Source organism: Rhinopithecus roxellana, chromosome 13 (assembly GCF_007565055.1).
Source record: "Rhinopithecus roxellana isolate Shanxi Qingling chromosome 13, ASM756505v1, whole genome shotgun sequence".
In the NCBI taxonomy this organism is placed as follows: domain Eukaryota; kingdom Metazoa; phylum Chordata; class Mammalia; order Primates; family Cercopithecidae; genus Rhinopithecus; species Rhinopithecus roxellana.
The window spans coordinates 109,470,194-109,490,948 of record NC_044561.1 but is presented as its reverse complement, the minus strand read 5'-3'; the positions used below and the strand labels follow the sequence as shown (position 1 = coordinate 109,490,948).

At 41.7% G+C, this 20,755-nt stretch overlaps 1 protein-coding gene across 6 annotated transcripts in view; it reads left to right on the top strand.

Moving 5' to 3' along the window:
* The window catches only part of RBL1 (RB transcriptional corepressor like 1), a 92,628-nt gene that overhangs the window by 797 nt on the left and 71,076 nt on the right, over positions 1 to 20,755 (top strand). For 3 of the 6 annotated variants that reach the window (XM_030915684.1, XM_030915687.1, XM_030915688.1), the window contains exon 2: positions 6,720 to 6,853. In XM_030915684.1, the coding sequence (XP_030771544.1) occupies positions 6,720 to 6,853 (134 nt within the window). Of the gene's footprint in view, positions 1 to 4,474; positions 4,638 to 6,719; positions 6,854 to 13,020; positions 13,069 to 20,755 lie in introns of all 6 variants that reach the window. The other 3 variants (XM_030915686.1, XM_030915683.1, XM_030915685.1) reach the window with 2 other exon arrangements.

Below are 20,755 nucleotides of genomic sequence, written 5' to 3'. Positions count from 1 at the left end.
AAAGCCAGTGTGCATACGAAGCTGATCCCAGCCCTGCGTTTCCTCCTCCGTCAGAGCATCGTCCTGATGCTTTGCATCAGTGTCTAGCTCTGAATAAAACAAATACCAGTTATAATTACTCGATTTTTTCCCCCATCATTCTTGCATTTTATCCTCACAACAGCCCTGTGAACATGGCATGACAATGAGTATTAGACCTGCTTTCCAAGTGATAATGGCAAGGCTCAGAAGGTTGTCTTGCCCAGGGTTATTCTAATACAGAAACCCAGGCTGGGCGTGGTGGCTCACGCCTGTAATCCCAGCACTTTGGGAGGCCAAAGCGGGCGGATCACTTGAGGCCAGGAGTTTGAGACCAACCTGGGCAACATGGCGAAACCCCGTCTCTACTAAAAAGTACAAATATTAGCTGGGTATGTTGGCGCCTGCCTGTAATCCCAGCTACTCAGAAGGCTGAGGCAGGAGAATTGCTTGAACCCAGGAGGCATAGGCTGCAGTGAGCAGAGATCACACCACTGCACTCCAGCCTAGGCGACAGAGCAAGACTCTCTAAAAAGAGAAAGATGAGCATAAGTCCAGTGTAGACAGAATTGTGATGGAGTGTATTTCATGTAGCACTCCACTGGCCCCATGTTCAAAGGCTTTCATGTGCCAAGGGCGCTGGACCCACTCCCAGGGTGCACCACTGACTCACCACCCAGTGAAATAATTGCTGGGTTCAAAGGCATAAAGTTGGATATGTGTTGACTGTGTGCCTATATATGAAGGAAAAGTACCAGAAAAAGTCTTCCAGACTGGATAGACTGGGTAAAGGACAATGGTCCACATCCGTGGGTGGCATGACTGGAAAGCTGTGGGAAGAAAAAGTAAGGGAGATTAGCCGGACACGGTGGCTCACGCTTGTAATCCCAGCTCTTTGGGAGGCCGAGGCGGGCGGATCACGAGGTCAGGAGATTGAGACCATCCTGGCTAACACAGTGAAACCCTGTCTCTACTGAAAATACAAAGAATTAGCCGGGCGTGGTGGCGGGCACCTGTAGTCCCAGCTACTCAGGAGGCTGAGACAGGAGAATGGCATGAACCCGGGAGGCGGGGCTTGCAGTGAGCCGAGATCGCGCCACTGCACTCCAGCCTGGGCCACAGAGCGAGACTCCGTCTCAAAAAAAAAAACAAAACGGAAAGATTAGAATGAATGGCCTCTCAATTGAAAACAGATTGATTTTTGAAAGCCTGAAAAAGCATTTCTGACATCCTAGGTCTCATTTGGTCTCTCTTGCCCAAGGTCACACCATCTGTCATTGAATAAGTATTTACTGTGTCAAACTACGGTCAAGGCGTGCACCTGTTTCAGATTCTTGAATATGACAAGCTTGTTCCCAGTTTTGTGGTATATCCATGCCGCTCCCTCTGCCTGGAATCTTTCCCCTCACCCCCAACACCAGGAAAGGTTGAGAGCTAAATCTCTAGTTAGGCAGAGTTGAATAGGACATCTTCAATGTTTGCTTTATTTATTTATTATTATTTTTTCTTTCTTTCTTTTTTTCTTCCTTAGAAACAGGGTCTTGGCTGGGCACACGGTGTCTCACGTCTGTAATCGCAGCACTTTGGGAGGCCAAAGTGAGCAGATCTTCAACCAGCCTGGCCAGCATGGTGAAACCCCGTCTCTATTAAAAATATAAAATTAGCCGGGCATGTTGACATGCACCTGTAATTCCAGCTACTGGGGAGGCTGAGGCAGGAGAATCACTTGAACCCGGGAGGTAGAGGTTGCAGTGAGCCGAGATCGCGCCATTGCACTCCACCCTGCACAACAAGAGTGAAACTCCATCTCAAAAAAAAAAAAAAGAAAGAAAAGAAAAGAAACAGAGTCTTGCTCTTTTGACCAGGCCTGGAATGCAGTGGTGCAATTGTAGCTCACTGTAAACTCAAACTCCTAGGCTCAAGTGATCTTTCTGCTTCAGCCTCCCCAGTAACTGGGACTACAGGCATGCGCCAACGTACTCAGCTAATTTTTTCAACTTTTTGTAGAGAAAGTATCTGACTATGTTGCCCAAGCTGGTCTTGAACTGGCCTTAAGTGATTCTTGTGCTGCAGCCTCCCAGAGCATTGGGATTAAAGGCATGAGCCACCGTGCCCAGCCCAATGCTTGCTTTAGAAAGCACAAATATATGAACCGAAATTTTGTGTTTATTCTATCCAGTGTTTTATTTTCCCCTTTTTTTAAAGTCAATTTTCATTAAAGGCATTTGGAGTAGTCATTTTCATATATCTCAGATGCTTCCTAAGAAGTCTTTCTCCAATCTGTACCTCTCTCTCTCTAGTCTACCTGACAAACTCCTGCTTACATTTTTAGTGACTTACAAATTTTGTCTCCTTTTGTGAGGCCTTCCCTAAACTCTAGTCAAAATAAGTTACTCACTGCACTATATTCTCCTACAATGCTTTTTCAATTCTTCTTATAGCTTCTATATCTCACTAATTATAAATAATAGTATCTGTTCCTCTTCTTAGCTCCAGATGTGAAGTTCTGTGAGATCAGAAGCCTTTTTTTTGCATTTCTAAGGCCTGGTAAGTAGGCCTTAGAAATGCAAAAAAAAAAAAAAAAAAAAAAAACGGTTTCTGATATCATAGAATTCATAGAATTTTTATGAAATAGGATTTTATCAAATATAATTGTATTCTATTTTATTCTCATGGAATAAAATAGTTGACTTTTTTAAGGAAAGAAAATCAGGCCAGGCACAGTGGCTTACGCCTATAATCCCAGCACTTTGGGAGGCTGAGGCAGGAGGATCACTTGAGCCCAGGAGTTTAAGACCAGCCTGGACAACATAGTGAGACCCTATTGCTACAAAAAATAAAATAGACTGGGCATGGTGGCTCATACCTGTTATCCCAACATTTTGGGAGGCTGAGCCAGGTAGATAACTTGAGCCCAGGGGTTTGAGACCAGCTTGGGCTCCCATCTCTACAAAAATTAGCTGGGTGTGGTAGCATGTGCCTTTAGTCCCAGCTACTCCAGAGGCTAAGGTGGGGGGATTGTTTGAGCCTGGGAGGTTGAGGCCGCAGTGGCCCTGATTCCTGGGAAGTCGAGGCTGCAGTGGCCCTGATAGCACCACTGCACTCCAGCCTGGGGCAACAGAGTGAGACCCTGTTTTAAAAAGTAAAATAAAAATCAGTGTATTCTTTAATGCCTAAAAAAAAAAAAAAATCGAAACAATAATTTTAGGACTTATATTTTCACCATCTTGCTAGAATTTTCATTTAGTAGCCTGTATCCAAAGGCTCTATAGTACTTAGATGCTATTCCCAAACAACTCTTTTTCTTTTTTGAGAGAAAAAAGTGTCTTAAGCACTTCTCCCATCTCAGCCTCCATAGTAGCTGGGACTATAGGTGCATACCACCACGTCCTGCTAATTTTTTGTATTTTGTAGAGATGGGGTTTTGCCGTGTTACCCAAGCTAGTCTTGAACCCCTGAACTCAAGCAGTCCACCCACATCAGCTTCCCAAAGTGCTAGGACTACATGCGTAGGCCACCATGACCAGACCCTATTCCCAAGCAATTCAGGAATCAAAGCTTATAAAAATATTCATCCTTAAGCTTACCTGCCTCATTTAGTCCTTTGAGAAAATAAAACTTCTTAGTCCTTCAGGGTAGGAACATTGGGTTTATTGATGGCCACCCATTTCTACCTACCCCTTTCAGATTATTGTAAGAAATCTTTTTATCAATCTTTTTATCCTTCTAGGGTTTGGTCTTAAAGAGAGTCTGTGGAACAGTGTATAAGAACACTATTGTGTTGTGCTATGAGATTTACATCTGTAATTCTTTTTTTTTTTTTTTTTTTTGATATAGGGTCTCGTTCTTTTACCCTTGCCGGAGTCCAATGGGTCAGTCACAGCTCACTGCAGCCTTAACCTTCTGGGCTCAAATGATCCTCCCATCTCAGTTCCCCAAGTAGCTGTAACTACAGGCATGTGCCACATGCCCAGCTAATTTTTTCCTCTTTTGTACAGATGCGGGTCTCACTATGTTTCCTAGGCTGATCTTGAAATTCTGAGCTCAAGCAATCCTCTGTCTCAGCCTCCCAAAGTGCTGGGATTACGAGCATGAGCCACTGTGCCTGGTCTTTATGTGTAATTTTTTTTTTTTTTGAGATGGCGTCTCACTCCCGTCGCACAGGCTGGAGGTACAATCTCAGCTCACTACAACCCCCACCTCCCAGGTTCAAGTGATTCTCCTTCCTCAGCCTCCCAAGAAGCTGGGATTACAGGCATGCGCCACCATGCCTGGCTAATTTTTGTATTTTTTAGTGGAGACAGGGTTTCACCGTGTTGGCCAGGCTGCTCTCGAACTCCTGACCTCAGGTGATCCACCTGCCTCGGCCTCTCAAAGTGCTAGGATTACAGGCGTGAGGCGCCGCACCATCCTATCTGTAATTCTTAATCCTTAAACTTCACCTATTGTATTTCAGCAATGAAGTCATGAACTGACTGTAGCTTGGAGATGTCTGAAGTTTAATGTAGAAAATTGTTGAATTCCCAAATGTCACCTTTTTGTGGCATTGTAAATTGAGATATCTACAAATATGGAGAGCCATGCTTACTACGGTCATATGCTGCAGAACATTTCAGTCGGTAATGGACCACACATACTTTATTTTTACTATATGTTCTCTGTGTTTAGATACACAAGTAATTACTATTGTGTTACATTTGCCAACAGTATTCAGTATAGTAACATTTTCCACAGGTTTGTAGCCTAGAAACAATAAGCATACCATATAGCCTAGGTTTAGTAGCCTATGCTATGTTTGCACAACAAAATTGCCTAATGTTGCATTTCTCAGAATATATCCCTGTCATTAAGCAATGCATATGACTGTATTTTAAAAATGACATGTTTGGGAGTAAATAATTCCCCAAATTTTTACTTCACAAAAATGACAGTCTCCTTTATGTTGCACAAGATTAGTATTAATTTTTTTTTCTTTTTTTTTTTTTTTTTTTGAGACGGAGTCTCGCTCTGTCATTCAGGCTGGAGTGTAGTGGCGCGATTTCGGCTCACTGCAAGCTCCGCCTCCTGGGTTTCTCCTGCCATTCTCCTGCCTCAGCCTTCTGAGTAGTTGGACTACAGGCGCCCGCCACCATGCCCGGCTCATTTGTTGTATTTTTAGCAGAGACGGGGTTTCACCATGTTAGCCAGGATGGTCTCGATCTCCTGACCTCATGATCCGCCCACCTCGGCCTCCTAAAGTGCTGGGATTACAGGCATGAGCCACGGCGCCCAGCCTAGTATTAGTTTTTCATGTGTGACTCCCTTGCCAACTTTTTACTCTGTTCTTGCCTTTCCCTGCCAGACTAGTTAAAGAGAAACATAAAGCAAAAATGGTAGAAAGAAACTTCAGGATCATCAAGTCCCTTTCTTAAAATCAAGGAAGTCATGCTGACAAATTTTAGAAGAACTCTTCTGGTAATTCAGACATGCTTCACTTAATGACGGGGACATGGTCTAAGAAATGCAACATTAGGTGATTTTGTTGTGTGAACTTCACAGAGTATACTTACGCAAACCTAGATAGTATAGTCTACTACACACCTAGGTTGAGTAATGTAGCCTGTTGCTCTTGGGCTGCAAATTTGTTCAGCATGTTTCTATACTGAATACTGTAGGCAACTGTAATGGTAAGTGTGTATGTATCTAAACATAAAAGGGGTACAGTAAATTATAATTTTTTAAATATACAGAACAGTTAGAACATACAGTATTATAATCCTTTTTTTTTTTTTTTGTGATGGAGTGTCCCTGTGTTGCCTAGGCTAGAGTGCAGTGGCACGATCTCTGCTCACTGCAACCTCTGCCTCCCGGGTTCAAGCTATTCTCCTGCCTCAGCCTCCCGAGTAGGTGGGACTACAGGTGCGTGCCATTACACCCAGCTAATTTTTTGCATTTTTAGTAGAGACAGAGTTTTGCCATGTTGGCCAGGCTGGTCTTGAACTCCTGGCCTCAAGTGATTCACCTGCGCCAGCCTCCCAGGCATGAACCACCGCGCCTGGCCAGTATTATAATTTTAAGTGACCACCATTGTATATGTGGTCCAGTGTTGACCAAAATGTTGTTATGTGGCATATGCCTGTATTAGATTTGGAGTGTAGGTGAAAGTGAAAGTTACCTTTTTTTTTTTTTTTTTTTTAAGAGACAGGATCTCGCTCAGTTACCTGTCTTGGAATGTAGTGGCACAAACATAGCTCACTGCAGTCTTGCATTCCTGAGCTTAGGCGATCCTCTTACCTCAGCCACCCAAGTACCTAGGACTGCAAGCAAGCACCACCATGCCTGGTTAATTTTTTTATTTTCGTTTTTAGAGTCAGAGTCTCACTACGTTGCCCTGGCTAGTCTTGAACTCCTGGCCTCAAGTGATACTTCCACCTCAGACTCCCGAGTTACTGGGATTATAAATGTGAGCCATCAAGTCAGGCTTTTATCTTTAGATTAATATTAATTTATCATGTTATAGTTGTAAAAGCACAGAACTAAGAGTAAGGAGTTTTATACCCATTACTGCAGCTAGCAGCTTTGTGACCTTGGGCAAATATCTTCACTTCTCTGGCCTTTTATCTACATAAGGAAAACTGAGACCAGATAATTCTACATCTCTTGTTTCCAGAATTAAAGCGTTTTAACATAATATTATATCTGTTTTGTCTTTTGCTTGCCAGGGAGAAGTTACACACTGGTTGGCATGTTCATTATACGTTGCATGCCGCAAAAGCATTATTCCCACGGTTGGAAAGGGTATCATGGAAGGCAACTGTGTTTCACTTACCAGAATACTACGTTCAGCTAAATTAAGGTAAACCTCTTTCATATTTTTAAGTGTTATATAAGCTCTAAATTTTGGAATCAGTTTTCTCTTGTTTTGAAATCATTTGACTTCATTTAATTTTTATTTTAATTTATGTATTTATGTATTTATTTATTTATTTATTTTTGAGACAGAGTCTCACTGTGCCAGCCAGGCTGGAATGCAGTGGTGCAGTCTTGGCTTACTGCAATCTCTGCCTCCTGGGTTCAAATGATTCTCATGCCTCAGCCTCCCAAGTATCTGGGATTACAGACACACACCACTAAGCCCGGCCAATTTTTCGTATTTGTTTTAGTAGAGATGGGGTTTCACCATGTTGCTCAGGCTGTTCTCGAACTCCTGACCTCAAGTGATCTGCCCACCTCAGCCTCCCAAAGTGCTATAGCATTACAGACGTGAGCCACTGTGTGACTTCATTTAATTCTAAGTTTGTTATAACATAGATAATCCTTTCCCAATTTTCATATTCTTTCTCTGCCTTTCACAAATTCTGCTAGAAACCTCTGTGTTAAATCTTTAGCTATACTTTTTAAAATCAATTTTTTAAAATTTGGAAATAATTTTAGGCTTACAGAAAAGTTGCAAAAATAAGAAAAGGATAATACCCATATATCCTTGACTCAGAGTCACCTGTTATTGACATTTTACCCCTTTTGCTTTCTCATTTGATTTTTCTTTCTTCAATATATAGATCTGTCTCTCTTTCTTTTTTTTTTTGAGACGGAGTTTCGCTCTTGTTGCCCAGGCTAGAGTGCAATGGTGCAATCTTGGCTCACCACAACCTCTGCCTCCCGAGTTCAAGCGATTCTCCTGCCTCAGTCTCCCGAGTAGCTGGGATTACAGGCATGTGCCATCACGCCTGGCTAATTTTGTAATTTTAGTAGAGACGGGGTTTCTCCATGTTGGTCGGGCTGGTCTCGAACTCCCGACCTCAGGTGATCCACCTGCCTCAGCCTCCCTAAGTACTGGGATTATAGGCGTGAGCCAACACTCCTGCCTAGACCTTCCTCTTTTTTTCCTCAACTATTTCAATCTAAGTAGCATACATTTATAGCCTTTTACCCCAAAATACTTCACTGTGTATTTCTTTAAATAACTACAGTACAGTTACCAACTTCAGCAAAATTAACACCAATAAAATAATTTTATCTAACCAGGTATCTCTGTTCTAGTTTTGTTAGTTGATTCAATAATGTTCTTTATAGCATTTTTTTTTTCTGGAAGTACAATTTCTAATTAAGGATCAAGTATTGCATTTGCTTATCATGTGTATTTATTCTTCTTTAATTAGGAACATTTCCACAGCCTTCCTTTTTCTTTTATGACATTACCATTTTGGAGGAATATAATGCACAATCACTTTGTCCCTTTCTTTAATTAAAAAAAATTTTTTTAGAGACTAGGTCTTGCTCTGCCCAGGCCTCGAGTACAGTGGCACCTTTTTACCTCACTACAGCCTCAAACTCCTCAGCTCAAATGATCCTCCTGCTTCAGCCTCCCAAGTAGCTGAGACTACAGTCATGTGCCACCATGTCTGACTGATATTTAAAAATATTTTTATAGAGACAGGGTCTCACTATGTTGCTCAGGCTTGTCTCAAAGTCCTGACTTCAAGTGATCCTCTTGCCTCAGCCTTTTTTTTTTTTTTTTTTTTCGGGACAGAGTCTCACTCTGTTGCCTAGGCTGGAGTGCAGTGGTGCAATCTCAGCTCATCGCAACCTCCGCTTTCTGAGTAGCTGGGACTACAGGCAGGTGCCACCACACCCAGCTAATTTTTGTATTTTTGGTAGAGACGAGGTTTCACCATATTAGCCAGGCTGGTCTCAAACTCCTGACCTTATGATCCACCCGCCTCAGCCTCCCAAAGTGCTGGAATTACAGGCATGAGCCACTGTGCCCACCCTCATCCCCTCTTTTAATAGATGGTTCCCAATTTTGGATTTGTCTCCTATTAACTTTTGATTAGATGCAGGCTATTCATTCCCTGATGGAAAACTATGTAAGTGATTTTGTGTTCTAAGGATATCACGTCTGATGATGGCACATGTTATCTACCTGCATCTCATTGGTGATGTTAATTTTTATCATCTGGTCAAGATGTTGTCCTGTTTCTCTACTGTATATTATTAATTTTTTTCCCCTTGCAGCTACTCAGTGGGTCTCAGATACATCTTTTACTTACTCTAGTATCAAGCATATAGAATTATTTGGCTGGATAGGAAACGAAACATTTAGCGATCCAGTTTGGATTCATGCTAATATTCTTTGTTTCTGGGACAAAACTATTTGTGGTCATTGTCTATTTGCTATTCCTGGGTTTCCAGAATAGAAGAGGAGCAAAGTTTAAAGCCCTATCCAAGAATGGCAAATAGATTTTAGTTCATGCTAAATTTAAATTTTTTTTTTTTTTTTTTTGAGATGGAGTTTCACTCTTATTGCCCAGGCTGAAGTGCAATGGCCTGATCTCAGCTCACTGTAGCCTCTGACTCCCAGGTTCAAGTGATTCTCCTGCCTCAGCTTCCCCAGTAGCTGGGATTACAGGTGTCTGCCACCACGCCTGGCTAATTTTTTGTATTTTTAATAGAGACAGGGTTTCACCATGTTGGCCGGCCTGGTTTTGAACTCCTGACCTCAGGTGATCCACCTGCCTCAGCCTCCCAAAATGCTGGGACTACAGATGTGAGTCACCATGTTCAGTCTAAAAAAAAAATGTTTTTAAACAATTTTGGTTGTAAAAATAAAATAAGATGATAAAAATTAAATGAAGATCAATGGGGTTAATTTTTTAATTGAGCAAGACATTATCGTTGTTAGTATAAAACAATCTGATCTTTTTCTGTCAATGTTTCTCATCATTGTTCATGTAATTTCAAAAATCTTTGTAATAATAAATTCTGGGGAAACTGAACAAAAAAAAATTACAACAAAAACTGTAGAGCAGTACATTGCAGGAGAATCACTTGAACCTTGGAGGTGGAGGTTGCAGTGAGCTGAGATAGCGCCACTGCACTCCAGCCTGGGCGACAGAGCAAGACTCCATATCAAATAAAAAGACAAGGCTGGGTGCGGTGGCTTACGCCTATGATCCCAGCACTTTGGGAAACCGAGCCAAGTGGATCACAAGGTCAGGAGATCGAGACCATCCTGGCTAACAAGTGAAACCCCGTCTCTACTAAAAATACAAAAACAAAATTAGCCGGGTGGGCACCTGTAGTCCCACCTACTCAGGAGGCTGAGGCAGGAGAATGGTGTGAACCCAGGAGGTGGAGCTTGCAGTGAGCCAAGATCGCGCCACTGCACTCCAGCCTGGGCGACAGGGCAACACTACGTCTCAAAAAAAAAAAAAAATCAAATTTCAAATAATGAAACAAACTCTGGGGATAGATGGTAGTGATGATTGCACAGTGTGAATGTACTTAATGTTACTGAACTATAGACTTAGCAGTGGTTGCAATGATAAAGGTTGTTTGTTATGTATGTTTTACCACACACACACACACACACACACACACACACACACAAATGTATTTTCAAAGTTTTTAAATAATACAGAAGGCTTATAAGTAGAAAGGAGTCTCCTTGGCCATGCACAGTGGCTCACACCTGTAGTCCCAGCACTTTGGGAGGCTGAGGTGGGCAGATCACCTGAGGTCAGGAGTTCAAGACCAGCCTAGCCAACATGATGAAACACCGTCTTTACTAAAAATACAAAAAAGTTAGCTGGGCATGGTAGTGGGCGCCTGTAATCCCAGCTACTGGGGAGGCTGAGGCAGGAGAATCGCTTGAACCCAGGAAACAGAGGTTGCAGTAAGCAGAGATCAATGCAGTAAGCCATTGTACTCCAGTGTGGGTGACAAGAGTGAAACTCCATCTCAAAGAAAGAAAGAAAGGTGTCTCCTTTTGGCATTCTCTATAATTAACCATTATTAATAATTTCTTCTGGCTGGGCGCAGTAGCTCACGCATATAATCCCAGCACTTTGGGAGGCTTAGACGGGCGGATCACCTGGGGTCAGGAGTTCAAGATCAGCCTGGCTAACATGGTGAAACCTTGTTTCTATAAAAATACAAAAAATTAGTCAAGCGTGGTGGGGCACACCTGTAATTCCAGCTACTTAGGAGGCTGAGGCAGGAGAATTTCTTGAACCTGGGAGGTGGAGGTTGCAGTGAATGGAGATTGTGCTATTGCACTCTAGCTTGAGCAACAAGAGCAAAACTCTGTCTCAAAAAAAAAAAAAAAAAAAAAAAAAAAAAAAAAAAAAAAACTTCTTATGTACAAACATATAAACCTGTTTTTTGGTATTTTTTCTTTTTATTTTCTTTTCTCTTTATTTTTTTGAGACAGAGTCTTGCTCTGTCACTCAGGATGGAGTATAGTGGTGTGATCACAGCTCACTGCAGCCTAGACCTCACAGGCTCAAGCGATCCCTCACTTCAGCCTCCCGAGTAGCTGGGACCACCGGTGTACGTCACCATGCTTGGCAAATTTTATATTTTTTGTAGAGAGAGGGGTCTCACCATGTTGCCCAGGCTGGTATTTTTTCTTTTTAAAACATAAATTATACTATATGTGTTGCTCTACAGTTATTTTTTCTTATATTTTGGAAATTCTTCTGTATCAGCGTATGTAGTTCTACCTCATTAATTTTTTTTTAACTATTCTAGGATATTTTAGGATATAAGGATCTTTCATATATTTAGCCATGCATTATGGCCATTTCGATTGTATCCAGTCCTTTGTAGTTACAGACAAATAAACATCATTGTAAAGGTGATATTTCTGATAAATTCTAAAAATATGCATGATTCCTAAAAAAGGGTCAAAAGATATGTCTTTTTTGGTCAGGCTCAGTGGCACACACCTGTAATCCCAGCACTTTGGGAGGCTGAGGCGGGCAGATCTCTTGAACCCAAGAGTTCAAGACCAGCCTGGGCAACAGGGTGATACCCTGTCTCTACAAAAAATACAAAAATTAGCCAGGCGTGGTGGTGCATGCCTGTAATCCCAGCTACTCGGAAGGCTGAGGTGGGAGAATCACTTGAACCCAGGAGGTGGAGGCTGCAGTGAGTTATGATCATGCCACTCTACTCCAGCCAGGCTGGTAAAGCAAGACCCACTCTCAAAAAAAAAAAAAAAAATAAAAAATAAAAAAAAAAATCCATTAAAAATAGTTACAAACTTATGAAAAAAAAAAAAACCCCTAAGTCTTTTTAAAATGTAGATTGATATACTCAAAGTCCCTTTCCCCCAAAATGTTTTTATCTTTTATTTATTTATTTATTTTTGAGATAGAATCTCGCTCTGTTGCCCAGGCTGGAGTGCAAAGGCACGGTCTCTGCTCACTGCAGCCTTTGCCTCCTGGGTTCAAGTGATTCTCCTGCCTCAGCCTCCTCAGTAGCTGTGACTACAGGCGTGTGCCACCACACCTGGCTAATTTTTGTATTTTTTGTAGAGACGGGGTTTCACTATTTTGGCAAGGCTGATCTGGAACTCCTAACCTCGTGATCCGCCCACCTCGGCCTCCCAGAGTGTCAGATTACAGGCATGAGCCACCGCGCCCAGCCTGTTTTTATCTATTTTATTTTTTGTTTGTGTTTTTTGAGACAGGGTCTCACTTTGTCACCCAGGCTGGAGTGCAGTGTCATGATCTCGGCTCACTTGCAACCTCCCCCTTCTGGGCTCAAGCGATCCTCCCACCTCAGCCTCCTGAGTAGCAGGAACTACAGGCACATTTCACCACGCTCAGGTAATTTTTGTATTTTTAGTTGAGACAGGGTTTCACCATGTTGGCCAGGCTGGTCTCAAACTCTTGGCCTCAAGTGATCCACCCACCTCAGCCTCCCAAAGTATTAAGATTACAGGCATGAGCCACCGCACCCAGCCTCCCCCAAAACGTTATTTTTAAGTGTCAAATTTTTAATGCTAAAAGAGCAGTTACCCAGCATCAATGTGTTCATTCAGAGAAATAAACAAAAATTTCAAATGATTTTATTTGTTTTGACTTATAATAATTTGGGCTGTTTTCAAAATTTCAATTTAAATATAATTTTTAAACTATTATTATTATTATTATTATTTGAGTCAGGGTCTTACTCTGTTGCCCAGGCTAGAGTACAGTAACATGATCTCAGCTCCTTTCTACCTCTGCCTTCCAGATTCAAGCAATCCTCCCACCTCACCCTCCCAAGTAGCTGGGACTACAGGTATGTGCCACCATGCCCAGCTAATTTTTGTAGCTCTATTTTTTTCTTTAGAGATAGGGTTTCACCATGTTCCCCAAGCTTGTCTTGAAGTCCTGAGCTCAAGTGATATGCCCGCCTTCGCCTCCCAAAGTGCAGGGATTACAGGTGTGAACCACCACACCTGGTCCCATCTCTAGATTATTTGTACCTAATACAATGTAAATACTATGTAAGTAGTTGTTACACTGTATACTTTAGGGAATAATCACAAGAAATGAAGTTGGTAGATGTTCAGTATGGACACAATCATCCTTTTTTTCCAAATATTTTTGATGTGTAGTTGGTTGAATCCATTTATGTGGAACTCACAGATATGGAGGGTAAACTCTAGAGAGAGAGAGTGAGAGTATGTGCATGTGTGTGTGTGGTGTTGGCGGTAGGGTAAAATATATATCACATAAAATTCATAAAATTGACAATTTTTAAGTTCAGTGACATTATATACCTTCACCTTCACATTGTTCAACCATCACCACCACCATCTCCCGAACTTTCTTATCTTCCCAAACTATACACATTAAATGGTAACTCAGCCGTTTAGCTGCTAGTCCAGCCCAGCTCTGCCTCAGTGAACTATGCTGTGCTCTGCTCCACTGAGGTGCAGGGCTGACTGTGTCAGCACCAGCAGGAGGGATGGCTGGCCCCAGCCTGAGGAGGAGGAAAAGGAGGAGGTACGCAGATCCCTGGGGTTTCTGGTTCTGGTATTTTTGTCCCTGGGCCTCTGCGTTGTCCCTTCGTGAAGCAGAAACCTTATAATCCTGGCCCAGCCTCACAGGCTCCTCCCACAGAGAGACACATGCTCTGTGCTGTTGTCTAGTGGCTGCTTGACATTTTGGCAACCATGAAGGGACCTGAAGCGAGCCTCCATTTGCTGATATTATAGTTGGAGCCTTGGTACCATTCACCCAATCTCACTGAGCCAGCAGGGGTCTCTGGTGAGTCTCCTCTCAGGTTTCGAATCTTCCTAATTTTGGTTTGAGATTCATACTTTATTCAAGCAACCAATTCCACACTTTATGAAGCTGGAATTAAAGTTCTGCTTTTTTTTTTTTCTTTTTTTTTTTTTTTTTTTTTTTTTTGAGACGGAGTCTTGCTCTGTCACCCAGGCTGGAGTGCAGTGGCCGGATCTCAGCTCACTGCAAGCTCCGCCTCCCGGGTTTACGCCATTCTCCTGCCTCAGCCTCCCGAGTAGCTGGGACTACAGGCGCCCGCCACCTCGCCCGGCTAGTTTTTTGTATTTTTTAGTAGAGACGGGGTTTCACGGTGTTAGCCAGGATGGTCTCGATCTCCTGACCTCGTGATCCGCCCATCTCGGCCTCCCAAAGTGCTGGGATTACAGGCTTGAGCCACCGCGCCCGGCCCTAAAGTTCTGCTTTTAAGGACACAATCATAGACACTGGTTATTTTACCTAGGCTTTGATTGGAATGGCATATTTTTAGATATAACCAGACTGCTTTAAAACATTGAGGTTGTTTTTGTTTTTTTAGAGACAGGCTTTTACTCTGTTGCTCAGGCTGGAGTGCAATGGCATGATCATAGCTCACTACAGCCTCAAACTCTGGGGGTCAAGTTGTCCTCTTGACTCAGTGACCTAAGTAGCTGGGGCTATAGGTGCACTCCACCATGCCTGGCTAATTGTTTGTTTTGTTTTGTTTTTTGTTTTTTCTTAGAGACTGGGTCTGGCTTTGTTGCCCAGGTTGGTCTTGAACTTCTGGCTTCAGGAGATCCTCCTGCCTTTGCCTCCTAAAGCACTAAAGCACTGGGATTACAGGTGTGAGCCACTGCACCAGCCAAGATTTACTTTATAGAGCTGATAAAAAAGATTGGGAAGTCAATGGCGATTGACTCGCCATTGCAGAACAATCATGTATTTGGGTCATATTTAGGTCAATATCTCACACCATTAGGAAGGTTCATTCCTAAGAAGTTGAGTCCCATGGAGGGGGGAATATTACAAAGGACCAAAGCTGAATTTTAAACAAGAGAGAAGTAGTCCTGGAACCTGTTTCAGACTACATGACTGTCCCTTTGATCAAAGCAATTCCTTGAGCAATCATTATTGTTCAAAGATTCCCTAACAAGATCCCTGACCTTACAGTAAGTAAAAAAATGTCACTTTCTGACAAGCCCAGGAACCTCAAGATATTTTGGGGACTTCAGGAAGAGAGGATTTCACCCATCGCATACAGGTATTATGGGAACAGTCTGATGATGGATCCTTGGCTTGTCTTCTTAGCCTCAAGGCTTTTAAAAGTCTAATCCAGAATTCCTTATGAATGTTCCAACAAAACCAACTTTTTTTTTTTTTGAGACGGAGTCTCGCTCTGTCACCCAGGCTGGAATGCAGTGGCCGGATCTCAGCTCACTGCAAGCTCCGTCTCCCGGGTTTACGCCATTCTCCTGCCTCAGCCTCCCGAGTAGCTGGGACTACAGGCGCCCGCTAAGTCGCCCGGCTAGTTTTTTGTATTTTTTTTAATAGAGACGGGGTTTCACCGGGTTAGCCAGGATGGTCTCGATCTCCTGACCTTGTGATCCACCCGTCTCGGCCTCCCAAAGTGCTGGGATTACAGGCTTGAGCCACCGCGCCCGGCCCAAAACCAACTTTAAAGAGCCTGGGTGGCCACTCACTATTCTTATTGCCCCCAATGCAAATAATCAGGCCAAATATATTACTAAAACTTATTTTGCAAGTAAATTGCGAGCCAGTCATGGTGGCTCACACCTATAATCCCAGCACTTTGGGAGGCCTAGGCAGGTGGATCACTTGAGGTCAGGAGTTTGAAAGGAATGCTGCTTACATTAGAATGCCAGCTAATAAATGTAGAAAAGAGTGGTAGAATTAGAAAATAATCACCATTTTGCAACCTCATAGTGATAATTTATTCAGTCAAAGATCATCAATGGATATTAAAACTAGTGAATACAAGTTTGATGAAGAACAGAATATTTACATAATTGCAAAGTATCTCCTGTGAATCACTAATTATAAAGGAAAAAATAGAAACTTTGGAAAACATGGCATGTACCACCTAAATCAAGTACAAAGTTATCAGTAATGGGACTAATGGATATCATCCTCTGACGAGGATATGACATCACTTAGGTAGTACTCTTGTCAAAAATACATAGCCTAAATGTAATAATGAGGGAAGCATGAGACAAACCCAAATTAGGGACATACTACAAATAACTGACCAATTGTCTTCTAAAATGTTCGTGTTACAAAGAAGTCTGAGGAACTGATTCCAGGCTGAAAGAAACAGAAAGGAAATGATACCTAAATGCAATACATGCTACTAGATTAGGATGCTTAAAATTGCTACAAAAGAACATTTGGATAATTGGTAAATTTTAAATTTAAGTTGAAATATGGACTAATATTTTATTAATGTAAAATTTTCTGATTTTGATAATTGTACTTTGGTTGTATAAGAGAATATCTTTTTTTTCAGAAAATAGAAACTGAAGTATTTTTGGGTAAAGGGCATGAAAGCTAAATGTGACTCTCAGATGGTTCAGAAAAAATTGTATGTATGTTGCAATAACTAGGATTATCCAGAGAAACAGAGTCAACAAGCTATATATAGAGAGAAATTTATTTTAAGGAATTGGCTCACATGATGGTGGAGACTTGGAGAGTTGAAAGTCTGATGGGGTAGGCCCCATGTTGGAGACTGCACTTTGAGTCTCCATCTTAATGGAAGAGCTGCAGTTTGAGTCTTGAGGCAGTCTTGTGGCAGAATTTCTTCTTACTCAGGGGAGGTCAGTCTTTTTTCTATTAAGACCTTCAGCTGATTGGATGAGTTCCACCTACATTTTGAAGAGTAATCTGCTTTACTAAAAGTCCACCAATCTAAATGTTGATTTCATCTAATAAACACCTTCACAAAAAGATCCAGAATATTTGAGAAAATATCTGGGCATTGTGGCCCAGCCAAACTGACACATAAAATTTACTACCATATATGCATATGTATATACAGTATACTTGTATATATAGAAAGAGATGGACGGGCATGGTGGCTCACACCTATAATCCCAGCACTTTGGGAGGCCAAGGTGGGCGGATCATCGAGGGCATGCGTTTGAGACCAGCCTGACCAATATGATGAAACCCGTCTCTACTAAAAATACAAAAAATTAGCTGGGTATGGCGGCGGGCGCCTGTAGTCCCAGCTACTCGGGAGGCTGAGACAGAAAAATTGCTTGAACTCGGGAGGCGGAGGTTGCAGTGAGCTGCAGTTGTGCCACTACACTCCAGCCTGGGCGACAGAGCAAGACTCCACCTCAAAAAAAAAAAAGGAAAAAGATGATGAAGCAGATATACAAAATGCCAGTATTTGGTAAGGGGTATAAAGGACTTCTTGTGCTGTCTTTACAAGTGTAGGTTTGATGGTATTTCAAAGTAAAAAGTTTAAAGGATAAAAGGAATGGTATACAATGGAATAAACTCCAGTTCTTAAAATGATACAAGGGGTTTTACTGATGTAAAAACATGCCCAAGATGAATTAGAGGAAAAAGCAAGGTGCAGAATATTGTAGGTACATTAATCCTTCTTTATCCTTGGTTTCACTTTCCATGGTTTCAGTAACCCGTCAGCCATGGTTTGAAAATATTAAATGGAAAATTTGAGAAATAAATAATTTTAAGTTTTAAATTGTGTATGGTTTTGAGTAGCATAATGAAGTCTTGTGCTATTCACTCCATCCTGCTTGGGACGTGAATCATCTCTTTATTTACTGTATCCATGCTGTATATGCTACCTGCCTGTTAGCCACTTAGTAACTCTCTCCATTATTAGATTGACAGATCACAAGAAGGGGGAGTACAGTACAATAAGGTATTTTGAGAAAGAGAGAGAGACCACATTCACATAACTTTTATTATAGTAAATTGTTATAATTGTTCCATTTTATTATTGTTAAACTCTTACTGTGCCTAATTTGTAAATGAAACTTTATCATAGGTATATGCGTATAGGAAAATATATACTCTATATAAGGTTCTGTACTATTTGCAGTTTCAGGCATCTCTGAGTCTTGCAATATATTCCCTGAAGATAAATGGGGGGGACTGCTGTTGTAGTATGACATCATTTGAGTAGAAAAAATTATGTATGGCGGTATATGTTTATAAATTCCCAAAATACCTCTGCAAGGATAAACCAAAAAACTGGTGACAGTGTATTACTCCCTAAGGCAACCATGATTGCCTTAATGGAGAAAAACTGGGAGGCAGGTGATGCGAGAGAGACTTTTCATTTTACATCCTTTAGTAACTTTCAGAATTTTGTGCTTGTGTATATTGCTTATTAAAAAATAAAACCTTCACACAAAGTATCATGATACGCATCTTTTTATTTTTACCTGTATTTTTTATTTTCTCCTTAGGTTAGAGTCTTTAAAAAGTAATTTCTGGATGAAAGGATTTGAGCATATTTAAGGCTTTTTATTCATGTTGCCAAATTGCCTCTGGAAAAGTGAACAAATTAGGCCAGTGTGGTGACTCACACCTGTAATCCCAGCACTTTGGGAGGCCAAGGCAGGTGGATCACCTGAGGTCAGGAGTTTGAGACTACCCTGGCCAACATGGCGAAACCCCCATCTCTACCAAAAATACAAAAATTAGCCAGGCATGGTGGCATGTGCCTATAATCCCAGCTACTCAGGAGGCTGAGGGAAGAGAATCACTTCAACCCAGGAGGTGGAGGTTGCAGTGAGCCAAGATTGCGCCACTGCACTCCAGCCTGGGAGACAGACCGAGACTCCATCTAAAAAAAAAAAAAAAAAATTAACAAATTAATATTTCTAACATAGTTACACATATTTACTGTAACCTTTTTGGAGTGGTGTTGTGGGGAGGTATTTTTTAATAGCCTGTTGAGATATTATCACATACCATATAATTCATCCATTTAAACTGTAAAGTTCCATGTTTTTTTGTATTTTCACAGAGTTGTGTAACCACCACCACAATACATTTTAGGACATTTTCATCACCCCAAAAAGAAACCCCTGTTAGCATTCACTTCCTATTCCAACCCCCACACCCAGCTATTGGCAGCCATTGATCTAACTTCTGTCTGTATAGAGTTTTCTATACTGGACATTTCATATAAATGGAATCATATAATATGTGGTCTTCTGTGCTGGCTTCTTTCATTTAGGATAATGGTGTCAAGGTTCATCCATGATGTAGCATGTATCAGCAGTTCTTTTTATGGTTGAATAATATTCCATTGCATAGATACACCACATTTTGTTTATCCATTTATCAGTTAATGAGTTATTTCTACCTTTTGGGTATTGATTAGTGTTGCTATGAACATTTGTATACAACTTTTTATGTGGACATATATTTTTTCTTTTGGATATATATGGAGAGGAGTGGAATTGCTGAGTCATATGGTGATTCTATGTTTAACTTTTCTTTGAGACAGCGTCTCACTGTGTCACCCAGGCTGTAGTGCAGTGGCATGATCTCGGCTCACTGCAACCTGCGCCTCCCAGGTTTCAACGATTCTTGTGCCTCAGCCTCCTGAGTGGCTGGGATTACAGGCATGAACTACCACTCCCAGCCCTGTGTTTAACCTTTTGAGGAACTGTCAGGCTGTTTTCCAAGGTGCCTGTACCAGTTTACATCCCCACCGGGAATTTACAAGGGTTCCAGTTTCTCCACATTCTTGCCAATTCTTGTTATTATCCATCTTTTTTATTGTAGCCATCCCAGTTTTGATTTGCATTTTCCTGATGGCTAATGATGTTGAGCATCTTTTCATGTACTTGCTTGGATAGTGTATTCTCTTCTCTCTCTCTCTCTTGAGATTTTTTTTTTTTTTTTTCTGAGACAGTGTCTTACTCTGTCACCAGGCTGGAATGCAATGGCGCCATCATGGCTCCCTGCACTCTCAACCTCTCAGGCTCAAGCGATCTGCCCACCTCAGCCCCCCGAATAGTGAAGACCACAGGTGCATGCCACCATGCCAAGCTAATTTTTAAACTTTATATAGAGACAGGGTCTCTCTATGTTGCCCAGGCTGGTCTCGAACTCCTAGACTCAAGCTATTTTCCCACCTCAGCCTCCCAAAGTGCTGGCATTACAGGTGTAAGCTACCATGCCAGCCTTAAAATATTTTTAATTTTTTTATAAGATGAGATCACATTATGTTGCCCAGACTCATCTCGAATTCCTTGGCTCAAGCAATCCTCCTGCCTAAGACTCCTGAGTAGCTGGGACTGTAGGTACATGCTGTCACACCCAACTTAAGTAGTGTATTCTTTTTCTTTTTTTGAGACAGGGTCTTGCTCTGTCATCCAAGCTGGAATTCAGTGATGTGATTACAGCTCACTGCAGCCTTGACCTCCTTGGCTCAAACAATCTTCCCACCGCAGCCTCTTGAGTAGCTGGGACTATAGGTGCACACTACCAAGTCTAGTTAATTTTTCAATATTTTGGAGAGATGAGGTCCCACTATGTTGCCCAGGCTGGTCTCAAACTCCTGGGCTCAAGCAATCCTCCTACCTCAGTCACCCAAAGTGCTGGGATTATAGGTATGAGCCACCACACCCAGCAGTATCATATTCTTTATAACAGAATCCCAATGAATTGAAAGCTGTGAAGTTTACTTTCCTTCTTATTTTAGTTTT